The 12,636-nt window shown below is 48.3% G+C and overlaps 2 protein-coding genes across 2 annotated transcripts; one reads left to right on the top strand and one right to left on the bottom strand.

Moving 5' to 3' along the window:
• Positions 1–348: 348 nt before the first annotated feature.
• On the top strand, positions 349–610 carry PtA15_8A534 (uncharacterized protein; the record flags this gene model as incomplete). The annotated part of the gene is made up of 2 exons (XM_053171974.1): positions 349–385; positions 453–610. 2 exons carry the CDS (start codon positions 349–351, stop codon positions 608–610), a joined length of 195 nt encoding a protein of 64 aa, XP_053023184.1.
• Positions 611–10,310: 9,700 nt separating this feature from the next.
• Positions 10,311–12,516, bottom strand: PtA15_8A535 (uncharacterized protein; the record flags this gene model as incomplete). Its single annotated transcript, XM_053171975.1, has 10 exons — positions 10,311–10,453; positions 10,542–10,618; positions 10,861–10,986; positions 11,052–11,192; positions 11,258–11,369; positions 11,457–11,820; positions 11,893–12,089; positions 12,173–12,268; positions 12,343–12,366; positions 12,456–12,516. 10 exons carry the CDS (start codon positions 12,514–12,516, stop codon positions 10,311–10,313), a joined length of 1,341 nt encoding a protein of 446 aa, XP_053023185.1.
• Positions 12,517–12,636: the final 120 nt, after the last annotated feature.

A 12,636-nucleotide genomic window follows, 5' to 3' on the forward strand; every position in this document is an offset into this window, starting at 1 on the left:
ACACGGATGACCCCCAGCGCGCGCAGTTAAGGCATTATGCAAAGGGGGGCCACCAAATATATAAACCCCTCAAACTGTGCAAGTGCAACAGCGGAGGGGGGTGAGCCGAGTGAACCACTTGGCTGGGGTTCCAACCTCATGCAAGGTCTGTCACCTATATATGCTCTCGCCACTCCTCAGCCAAACCAAAATTTGCATCCACCTGGAATAATCAACAGCCCCAACCCTTGCAAATTTTCGAGCCTCGCCGCAAAGCCTGACGACATCACCGCAACTAAGGCTGTATGTAATCTTTCCCGCCCCTCTCATTTCTAAAATTGCCTGGCCTTATCAAATCCTTACCTCGATATGCGCTCCACTAGGTCTCCATACCCACGCGCTGGGCGTAGATATTCGTCTCCGCGTCTCCATCACCTTGCGCGAGGCGTAGATATCTATATTCGCGTTTCCAGGCCCTTGCAAACTACATGGCAACACTTATACCACCTGTCCATCCATCAAGCCATCGTCTCAGCCCTCCATTTACCTTGGAAGCACTCAATACATCTACTTCATCCCGACAAATCCCGCCACTCAGCCCCCTCCCCTCGTCATTCTTAGCCTGAACTAGCCCTGGTCCACACTACCTCATCAGCCGAACCCAATAAACCCTTATCTTCAACCAAACCAGCCTAGCCACAACTCTCACTGCCCAGTCAAAACAATGTGAGCCATCAATGCTCAGCGCCTGTTCCCGCGTGACTTCCCCACGACCTTTATCCACCAGACCAATTGTCACGGGTCTTCGTGTCAATCACTTATGACTCACACCTCTCGATGACCGGTACAGACCGGCATCGAGCGGATTCACTCCTCCTCTCCAATGACTGGTCTTTGCTGGTCATCGAGGGGAGTCATAGCTCTTGATGACCGGTCTGTGCGGTCATTGAGGGAGGTAACACCTCTTGATGACCGGAACAGCCCGGCATCAAGGAGATTCATACATCTCGATGGCCGGTCGGTACCGGTCATTGAGGGGACTCCGCAGTACATTACCCCTTGATGACTGGTTGGACCAGCCATTGAGGGGTCTCATGCCTCTTGATGACTTGTCGGACCGGCCGTCGAGGGGTTTCATACCTCTCAATGGCCAGTCGGTACCGGTCATTGAGTGGACTCTGCAGTACACTACACCTCACTGACCAATTGGTGCCGGCCATCAAGGGGTCCCTCACCTCCCGATGAGCGGTCGGACCAGCCATTGAGGGGTCTCACACCTCTTGATGGCCGGTCAGTACCGGTCATCAAGGGGTCTTATACCTCCCAATGGCCGGTTGGTACCGGTCATCGAGGGGTCTTATACATCTTGATGACCGGTACCTACCGGCCATCAAGGGGTCTTATACCTCTCGATGACCGGTTGGACCGGCCATCAAGGGTCTCACACCTCTTGATGACCGGTCGGACCGGCCATTGAGGGGTCTCATAGGTCTCGATGGCCGGTTGGTACCGGTCATCGAAGGGACTCCGCAGTACAGTACACCTCAATGACCGGTAGGTGCCGACCATTGATCTCTCACCTCCCAATGACCGGTCTGACCGGCCATCAAAGGTTCTCTCACCTCCCAATGACCAGTGGGACCGGCCATTGAGGTGTCTCACACCTCCCAAAGACTGATATGTACCAGCCATTGAGGGGTCTCACACCTCTCAATGACTGGTCTGTGCTGCTCATTGAGAAGAGTTGCACATTAGCTGGTCATAAAGTGGGGTGTGCCCTGCTTGATAACTACTGTGGCCACTCCAGTTCATATTTGCACACTGGAGTGCAAAGCCAAAATCAGGGTGGAATGCATCAGGCATGCGCTCCAACAAAATGTAGTTAAGAGTAAAATACCTCCAGATTTTTTGGAGTGCCACCTTCCTAACCCACCCCCCCCCCAAAGCCAAGAATTAGTACAAGTTTGGAGTACATTTAGGCTCATCCTACTTTTGATTTAGAGAATATTAATTTGACATCAATTCAAAGGTACATCTACAGTTGTGTGCGGCATTCTACTTTACAGAGCTACTTGCAAAACTTGAAGCCCTGACTGGGTTGGGGCAATGGTGGGTAGTTACGTTGCCAATAACGGTAACACAATGGTAACGTAACGATTTCTCAGCCGTTATTGTTACCGTTATTTGTAACGGCAGTGCGTTACAGTACCACTGCAACATGACAGAAAAATATTGATGTTATTTACGTTACTGGCGCCTGCGGAGCGCCAGATAACGCCTGCTAACGGCCAATTGGGGCCGGCTACACGTTATCTAGTGGATAACGCGCAGTAACGACCAGAAAAAAGAGCCCGTTACGTTATGTGCAAGGCCTGCAAAGACCTTGTTACAAATAACGTAACAGGCAGCTGCGGGTAGCGAGGGTAGTTACGCTACCCAAATTACGTGAATAACGTAACGTAACGTAACTACCCACCGTTAGTTGGGGTTCCAGCAATCTAACAGAGTATGTTTTTGGAGTCTACAGAGTGTGTAGATTCCAAATCTAAAGTGGCAACCAATTTGGTCCAGCCAATTTTTTTTTCTGGTTCACAGCCCATATTTTGGACCCACTTCCCAAATACGGGCATAAGTACATATGTACGGGCTGCTAAATCCATACTTATGCCTTCTGGTTGGGCACTAAACCAACACATAAGGGCAGAAACTGTCATGCAGTGTTTCCAGGAGTGTCTGGTCAAACTAAAACCATAGCTAGGACACCATACCATGTCCCAGCCACCCAAAAATACTTGAAAAAACTGTATTTTTTTAGGTTTTGGGTGCCAACATTTGGGACCAGCCAAAACCTTTGTACAGAGGAATGCTGCACGCAACTGTACAGCCTAAAGACCAGCCTGAGAAAACTTTGGATTCTCAATCATAGAAATATATTCAACCTCCTTGTGGATTAAATAAAACTTTGAAAACAGTACTCTGATCAGATCAAGGTCTACAATAAATTAATCTCTTTCCAAAGTATGTATGTATATCCTGAGGAAGAGGATTTCAATTTTCAGACTTAGGCTAGGAGTATAATTGTGGCATGATAATAAATAGACAAGCCAGAGAGTACTCCAGGAGTACCACATGTATTCCATAAAGCTCAGATACTGGGACCTGGGAGTGCAGCGGCGAAGCCGCCTTGGCCTCTAGTGTGTTCTAAAATAGTTCCAATAATACATAGAGTCAAGTTGGAGCTGTTTTCAAGTTGACTCCAAACCCATTCTAACATGCCTTAAGCTCAATTGAGCATCATCTCAACACAAATTCATCATGACTTGAGCATTTTTTGTGGTTAATATTCCAGGATATATCTAACAGGGTTCTTAAAAACTATTTCGTGATGGCACTTGCATGCAAGTGCCAAGCAAGCTCCAATGGTGAGAGCAATGGCCAAAATCATCCCTTCCCACAAATTTTTCTATGGATCCGTCACCTAAACAGCCTTTTTAATGTAAATCTATATGCTCCCCTTGAAGAATAAACCTGACAGGCATCCCACTCTGACGGATCCAAGACAGTTGAAACACTGCAAGATGCTGGTGGGAGCATGCATTTTTGCTTGTTCACTCCAAATCCCGGGGGAGCCAGAACAACAAACAGTGATTCAGCGGCTGCTGTTCAAGCCATCATGTATTTTCTTGACTACATTCCTTACATTTTGGGTTTGTGAATGAGTGAAAGGTACCAAAAGGTGGCAGGAGATAGCCAACCTTCTGACAAATTCAAGTTTAAATGTAGAGGTGGATTACAAGAAGCCAGCATCCTACATTACAGAGACCTTGACACAAAATGACAATCAAAGATGTGATATCTCTCAGCCCAGAATCACCACACTGCCAGCATATTTGACTGGGTTGAAGTCAGCCCAGTTTAACTGAGATGCACTCAACCAATTTAAAATTGGGTTTACTTCGCGCACGGGAATTTCCGTTGACTCAACGTCACGTGACGTCGGGCCCCCCTCCGTGCGCACCACCAGCTCCCCTCAAAAAACTATTTGCACATGGGGGTGCCGTGCGGTGACAGGTGGCCGGGGTGAAGCACTCCGGCCATCCGGAGCAAACAAAACCCTTGATGACCGGCACAGACCGGTCATTGAGAGACTACATCCCTCTCAATGACCGGAATAGACTGGTCATCGGGAGGCTACATCCCTCTCAATGACCGGAATAGACCGGTCATCAGGAGGTTACATCCCTCCCAATGACCGGCACAGACCAGCCGTTGAGAGGGTATATCACATCTCTCTCAATGACCGCATCCCCCTTGATGACCAGTCATTGGGAGGCTACATCCCTCTCAATGATTGGTACAGACAGGTCATCGGGAGGCTGCATCCCTCTCGATGACCGGAATAGACCAGTCATTGGGAGGCTACATCCCTCTGGATGACCGGCATAGACCGGTCATCAGGAGGCTACATCCCTCTTGATGACTGGCATAGACCAGTCATCAAGAGGCTACATCCCTCTCAATGACCTGAATAGACCGGTCATCAGGAGGTTACATTCCTCCCGATGACCGGAGTAGACCGGTCACCAAGAGGATACATCTCTCTCAATGACCGGCATTCCGGTCATCGAGAGAACACATCTCTCTCAATGACTGGCATTCCGGTCATCAAGAGAACACATCCCTCTTGATGACTGGCATAGACCGGTCATTGAGGGGGATGTGTCCTCTTGGTGACCGGTCTATTCCGGTCATCCATTGGGAGGGATGTAACCTCCCAATGACCGGTCTATTCCGGTCATCAAGAGGGATGCAGCCTCTTGATGACCGGTCTATGCCGGTCATCAAGAGGGATGTAGCCTCCTGATGACCGGTCTGTACCGGTCATCGAGGGGGATGTGTCCTCTTGATGACCGGAATGCTGTTCATCAAGAGAGATGTGATATACCCTCTTGATGACCGGTCAGTGCTGGTCATTGGGAGGGATGTAAACTCCCAATGACCGGTCTATTCCGGTCATCAAGAGGGATGTAGCCTCTTGATGACAGGTCTGTACCGGTCATCAAGAGGATTGTAGCCTCCTGATGACCAGTCTATTCCGGTCATCAAGAGGGATGTAGTCTCTTGATGACCGGTCTGTGCTGGTCATCAAGGGTTTTGTTTCCTCCGTATAGCCGGAGTGCTTCACCCCGGCCACCTGTCACCGCACGGCACCCCCGTGTGCGGATAGTTTTTTGAGGGGAGCTGGTGGCGCGCTGAGGGACTCCTGTCCGTACTTGGCGGTCGCAGTCGCTTGAGGGGAAGGTTGCTGTTTAGGCTGCCCTCTGAGGTGGATGGTCTGTGAGGATGAGCGCTGAAAATGGGGGGGGGATCTGTGATAGCTGTTGGGTTTTGGTGGTTTTGAGAGGTTCGCCGGGGTTTGGGATCCGCGGCGGCGGTTGTTTGTTTTGAGGGAGTCGGGGATTGTGATCTTAAGGAAGAAAGGAAGGAATCTGAGACTCTTGATGAAGCATGATCGGCGGGCGGAGCCCAAAGGTTTGAACTCTGAAGATCTGATCTATATACTCTTAATGGTCCGTATTCTGGGGATCAGAATGCCATGCCCCCCCCCATCATCCAAGTTCGGCGAACTTGGACTCCGGGAGAGCCACATGTCACATAGATTTCATCATCTCCTCCGCGCGCGCATACACAAAACAGCAGAAAGGAACAGAGAAACAAAGAAAAGACAAAGAGACACAGAAGAAGGGATGAACACAATGAGAGGAGACAGGAAGAAATAAATGAACCAGAGGAAAAGAAAAAGAGAAAAAAAGAAGAGAACCAGCAGAGTACTCAGGACGAAACAAGACAAACAGAAAAAGAAAGAAAAAAGAAGAAGAAATAAAGAACAGAGGAATAAACCCACAACAGATGCTGTGTTAGGACCAAGAAACTGAAGATGACTGGGAAATGGGAAGGAGAGGAGATGGAAAGGTAGAAAGAGGGAAAAGAAAGAGGGGGAAAAGAAAGAGGGGGGGGAAAGATCTTGAGGAGAGGGGTGAAAGCAGAAGAGAGGTGAGGGGAGGGTGAATTCTTGAAGGTCTTGAGGATCCTGAGGAGTGAGTGGAGTCTTGATCTTGATGTAGCTGGCGGCGGTGATGCTCCTGGCTAGCTGGCCACAAGAGGGGCCACCACAGCGCACGGAGGGGGGCCCGACGTCACGTGATGTTGAGTGAACAGAAATTCCCGTGTGCAACAAGTTTCCCTCCATGCGCAAAGTAAACCCATTTAAAATGGATTTACAGCAATTCCAAAAAAGAATGGTGAAGGGGTCATGGATCTTCCATGGATGGATTTTCTTCACCCAGTCAAACCTTGCTGCTAAATTTAAGGTCTGATGACATCTAAGTTGGATTTTCACAAACCTAATGCCAAAAATCCCAGCAGTCCAATATCTGAACTGCCCACCCATAACCAAATAGACACCAGGGATCCAGGTTTGGTGGAAAAAGGAACCTGGAAATCATATCAAACCAATGATTTCACTTTCAGCCCGGGTGGCTTTCATGATCCACGTGGATTGAAGTTGATAGGAGGACAGAGGCAAAAATGGGAGGGGCAGAAGAGCATTCTGTATCAATCATGGGTTGCTGCTTCACAGTCAAAGTTTGACAGTAGCATCAAACTGCGTCAACTTTAACAGCAAATTTTGGCTGGGCAAGTAAAATCCCTGGATGGAAGATCCATGACCCCTTTGCCATTGTTTTTTGGAATTGCTGTATCTCAAACAACAAAATATGAACCCAAGGGCCTTAGATTGATATTTCTATTCTCAGATTTGTTATCTCTGATTGATGGTGACACTGTTGGTATTAAGATGTCAGCTAGTTATTTAGTTGCATTTCTTGAACCTGGAGTGGTGGGCAATGCATGCTTGAAGCAGTACTCCTGGGAAATACATAAATATATTCAGATTTCTTTCTTGAAGATCCAGCTTTCATTGTGAATCTCATGGATCTACAAGCATGTTTATCCCCTCAGGTGTCTTCTTCAAAAATTTCATATTTCAATTTTTTTTTGCCAGTTGGTTATTGACATTGAAGCCATGAAACCAGCACCATTTTAAAGAGAATATTCAGTTCTATCATGTTCCTCTGGGGTGAGAGGAAGGGTGCAATGAGGTAGAAATGAGAGGGAATTAAAAAAAGCTCCCAGCCAAATGTGTTGAACTGATACAGCTAGGGATGGCAATCAGGCGGGCCCGCCAATGGGCGGCCCAAACCCGGCCGGGTTTGGGCCGGGCATGGGCCGGCATTTTGGGGAATTTTCAAAAGTTGACCCGGCCCGCCAGACCCGCAGCAGAAATTGGGCGTGTCCATGTAGCCCAACGGGTGCCCCCCGTATCCCCGCCCACCGGGATCCCCCGGAGCAGACATCATATATACTAGCAAGTCAGTCCAATTGGCCGGATATCTGACTTTGTGCGACCACTGACAACTACGGAGACTCCAAATATGGCGCGGCAAACCTCTCAGAACAAGGACGACATCAAGGTTCCTCCTAGTACTAACCTGGAAAGAAATGATGAAACACCCAAGCCTCAGACTCCAGCGCCTAGCGAATCCCAAGACAATAATTCAACCAAGCGGCACAAACTTACCAGCGGGGTTTGGGATCATCTCACCAAGATCTTTGGTGAGTGATTATGTATTTCTTAATTCCCAATAGCCTTCAGTTTTTTATTTTGTTTGAATGTTTGAATGTTGGTTGCTGTAGAATCCAATGGCAAAGAGAAGGCTGAGTGTAATTACTGCCAAGCGAATTTAACTGGCGGCTCCTCTGCAGGAAAAAAACACCTTTGGCAACATTCAAACCAATGCATAACCGAGAAGGGTGGATTGATCCATCCCAAGCAAGGCCGCTTGAATTTTCCCTCAACCTCATCGACTCAGGCCACCCGCGGTGTGTGGATTTACAACCAAGATTGATCACAAGCACGACTTGCTGAAATGATTATTCTCCACAAGTATCCATTTGCGATGGCCAAACATGAAGGTTTCATTGACTTCATGAGGGAATCGCAGCCTCAGTTCCAGATGCCTGGACGCAAGACAGTCCAAAACAATTGTGTGAAAATTTTCACAGACCAGAAGAAAGCCTTGATGTCAAAGCTTGCCAAGGATGTTCACCATGTTGCGCTGACAACCGACTTGTGGACCGCATCTGATCTCACGGGCTATATGGCCGTGACTCTACACCATATTGACTTGCAATGGGGATTAAACAAACAAATCATCAGCTTTTGACCTCTCCCACCGCCACACTCTGCCCAAGCAATTGCCGACCGCCTCAGCCAAGTTTTACAAGACTAGAAGCTCGTCAACAAGGTTGCTTTTGTTACTGTCAACAATGCGTTAGCAAACACTGCGGCAATGGTACGACTCAAACAATTTGTTGATGATTGTAGTGTTACCCCTGGCGCGGCGACCTTGGCCCACTTCCACATGTGCTGCCTTGCTCACATCATTAACTTGGTTGTCAAAGATGGCCTCAAGATTGCCGGTGATGCTGTCAATCGACTACGTGACACAGTCCATTTAATTCACGGCTCTCCTTCTCGCATGGACACCTTTGACAAGTCTCTCACGGCAGTCAGCATTGAAATAAAGAAGAAGCATCCTTGTAAGGATGTCCCAACTTGATGGAACTTGACTTACCTCATGATCAAGGCTTCCTTACCATGCAGGTTAGCCTTCCAGGAACTCGCCATAATCAATGAAAAATTTGAGGACTGTCCGACCAAGCTTCAATGGGAGGAACTGGTGCTCATGGAGCAGTTTCTTGAACCATTTTACCAAGGTGTGATGTCTCTCTGCTTGTTGCTTCCTAAGTTCCTCAGTAGGCTGATCAGATCTCTCCTTCCTCCATCCAGCAACTGTATTATTGAGTGGTACACAATATCCAATGATCAACTATGGATATCGTGTCATGTCAGCTATTGAAGCCCAACTCAACAAGTCCTTGGCAAACCCGACTCTGAGTAGTATGGTTGAACCAATGAAGCAGAAGTTCAAGAAATACTGGGAGCCGGCGAAGATGGTACTTGCCATCAGACTGGTCCTCAACCCGCGCTACAAGATGCGCTACCTTTGCTACAACCTGGAGCAGAACTCGGCTGGCAACAAAGATGTGAACAAGTTCATCAGCCAAGTTAAGTCTCTATTTTTGGCGCTGTGGAATCTGTACGTTCCAGCACCATCACCCGCCAACAACCCCTCCAGCAGTCAACAAGATACCTCACAGAAGAAGAAGACCATTGATCAAGACCTCTCAGCCTTCCATGAATACATGGCTGGCACAATGGAATATTCTTCTCAGCCCAACGCTCCCATGGCCAAGTTAGACCTGTACCTCAAAGAGAGAAACCACATCCTACCTGATTCGAAGGAGTTGGAGTTCAATCTGCTCAACTGGTGGAAATCAAATGCCGCCTGGTTTCCGTCACTCTCTCAGGTTGCAAGGACAATTCTCATGATCCCAACTACCTCGGTTGCTTCTGAATCGGCATTCTCTACAGGTGGGCGGGTCCTTGACAACTATTGAATGCGCCTGAACAAGGAATCAGTTGAGGCATTAATCTGCACTCAAGACTGGATCAAGGCCAGGAAGCTGGCTGCAAAGCAAGTTGCGGGCGCGGCAAAGTAACTGAACTCCCTATATTTCCTTTGTATATTACTGTGATGCATATGGTGTAGAAACCACTGCATCAACCCTTCCCCTGACCAAAATACAAGATTTATTTTATTATATCATTTCTGGCTGGGGCCCGTCGGCGGCCCACGGGCGACCAACAGGCTCGGGTCGGGCAGCCATTTCAGGAAAAATGACCCGGCCCGACCCGCCCACTAATCTTGCGGCCCGGCTCGGGTCCGCCCAATTGCCATCCCTAGATACAGCCAAAAAGTGGGGATAATTCACAAGTATGAGGGCGCCCGCGCTGCCCGGGGGTTTTAGGCCTAGCCACTTGCCCCCTGGAACGGCGGGACTTGTGTTAAGTTATAACCTTCAGGTACGTGAAGGTGTCTCCATATGGATTTGAGGCGGGGAAAGCTTTGGCAGGCTCGGGAGAAGACGAAAAAGTAATTCTTTTTTTCTACATTGTTTTCGCTACGAATAGCGAAAACCAAGTCTTTTGATTAGAATCGTAATGGCATGAAAATTTAATTCTCAATTTTCTCCATTATCATGATATATGGATTTTTTTTTATAAAACAACGGTGGCAGCGTATCGAGCAAGCGCTAACAGCAACGGTATTGATAACAAGTAAAAATTGTTACACTTCCGTGACCCACTACTGCTTGAGAAGGGCGGGGGCAGTCGTTCCAACGCTCAATCCTTTGTCAGCGGCGTAGACCACGGACTGGCCTGCCTGTGTGATCTCATCAGAGATACGAAGCAAGGCATTGTATTTGGCGACTCGCTCCGACCGGGCAGCTAAAAATAACCGAAGTGGCATCGGGGAAAAGAAATGTTGGCTTCCATCCAGCTTATAAATTTAAAGTGCTTGAGTTCTGTTACTTACGTGCGCCAGTTTTGATCTGACCAACGCCGAGACCGACGGTGATGTCGGCGATGGTGGTATCTTCAGTCTCTCCGGATCTTAAAAAACGGAGTCAAATGTCTCAGTATGTCTAGTCATTCGGTTAACGAGGCAGTCTGTATTGCTGCCTTGCGGTTCCCTGAGCTCGGCAAAACTCGCTGCTTCAAGATGAAGTCTACCAGAGGAAAGGTGGCACATTGACCAGAGGCATGGCTGGCAGGGGGTCCAGGAAAGTACAGACTCGGAGCCCAGAGCAGAAAAACCTAGTCGCATTGGTTTAAATAGCAACTGCATCACTGACCTGTGGGAGACCATAACACCCCATCCATCGGACTGAGCAAGACGTGCTGCTTCGATCGACTCGGTAATCGTACCAATCTGGTTGACCTTTAGCAATAGACCGTTGCAAGCCTTCTTGTCGATAGCACTAGAAGGGAAAAAATGTACTTGAGTTCAAAGCTGAAGCATAATTCATCAGAATCGCAGGCTTACGTCTTGATGCGAAGAGGGTTGGTGACAGTCAAGTCATCGCCGACAATCTGAATGCCGGCATTCTTTGTGAAATGTTGCCAAGCCTCCCAATCATCTTGGTCAAAGGGGTCTTCAATCGAGATAATACCGTACTTCTTGATCCTAATAGGAAAAACAAGGACTTCAGTGGCTGAAAGACATTTGGTTATTGTAGTCTTAAATCTTACATTTTGATGTAAAGTTCAGAAAGCTCGACACCCGTCAACCATTTGGATGGGTCAGACTTGGGGTTCTTGAAGTCGAGATCGTATTTTCCATCCTTGTAAAATTCCGATGACGCTGTGTAGATATATGATTGAAATCAGTAGAAAGAGTTTTCATCAAAATCTGTCCAGCAGGCACGCAACTCGGTAGGATTGCACTCACCAACATCAAGTGCAATCTTGACCTGGCCTTCGTAACCAGCTTTCTTGATTGCTTCGGTCAAGATTTCCAGCGATTCTTCTGCGCCTTGCACATTAGGAGCAAAGCCACCCTCGTCACCAACATTCGTGGCATCGATTCCGTACTTGGTCTTGATGACGCTTTTTAGAGCATGGTAAGTCTCTGTCCCAATCTTCATGGCATGTTGGAATGAGGTGGCACCCGTGGGGAGGATCATGAACTCTTGGAAGGCCAAAGCGTTTCCGGCGTGGGATCCACCGTTGATGACGTTCATGCAGGGAAGGGGGAGAACATATGGTGTCTTGGTACCAGCCAATTGGGCGATGTGAGCGTATAGAGGGACTCCCTGTTAAACCCCATAATTTGAGGTCAGATCTATGAAGCCACACCGGAGGTCAATGCCATATTGCGGGCTTACCTTTTCGGCTGCACCAGCCTTGGCAATGGCCATACTAACGCCAAGAATGGCGTTGGCTCCAAGCTTACCCTTGTTGGCAGTGCCGTCGAGCTTGATGAGGAAGTCATCAACAGCCTTTTGGTCGGTTACTGCTAGACCGGAGCTAATCAACTTGGGAGCAATAACGTTGTTGACATGATCGACGGCCTTGGAGACACCTGGAACGAGGACAGCACAACAAATCAGAAGGTCAGCATTTGGCACTGACTGGATTGTTATGAACGAAATCCGGGCCACGCACCTTTTCCTAGGTATTGAGATTTATCGCCGTCTCTAAGCTCGACGGCCTCATGAACACCAGTTGAAGCCCCTGAGGGAACACCGGCACGGAAAACACCTGTGATTGAGATGGTGGATTAGTTCACCATCTGGATAATTCTCGCAGGGAAATCATAAAAATTCAGCGCTTACCTTTTTCGGTGGTGAGATCAACCTCTGTTGGACAAGGGGGGTGAAGTGAACCATAGCTGTTAAAATTTTACACCTCTCCAGATATTATCAACAAAATGGGGGGAGTGACTAACCAACTGTGGGGTTTCCTCGGGAGTCAAAGATCTGACGGGCAAAGATTGATTTGATGGCCATTGCAGAAGATATATCAAGATTTAGTGAGTGCTGTTTTGGTAAGGGTGTGGTCGGTAGTCAGTTGCTTGCTGGCCGGAACGGAAGGGACCGAGATCGGAGAGCGCAGGACGGGCGAAAGAG

Source organism: Puccinia triticina, chromosome 8A (genome assembly GCF_026914185.1).
Source record: "Puccinia triticina chromosome 8A, complete sequence".
Taxonomy (NCBI): Eukaryota; Fungi; Basidiomycota; class Pucciniomycetes; order Pucciniales; family Pucciniaceae; genus Puccinia; species Puccinia triticina.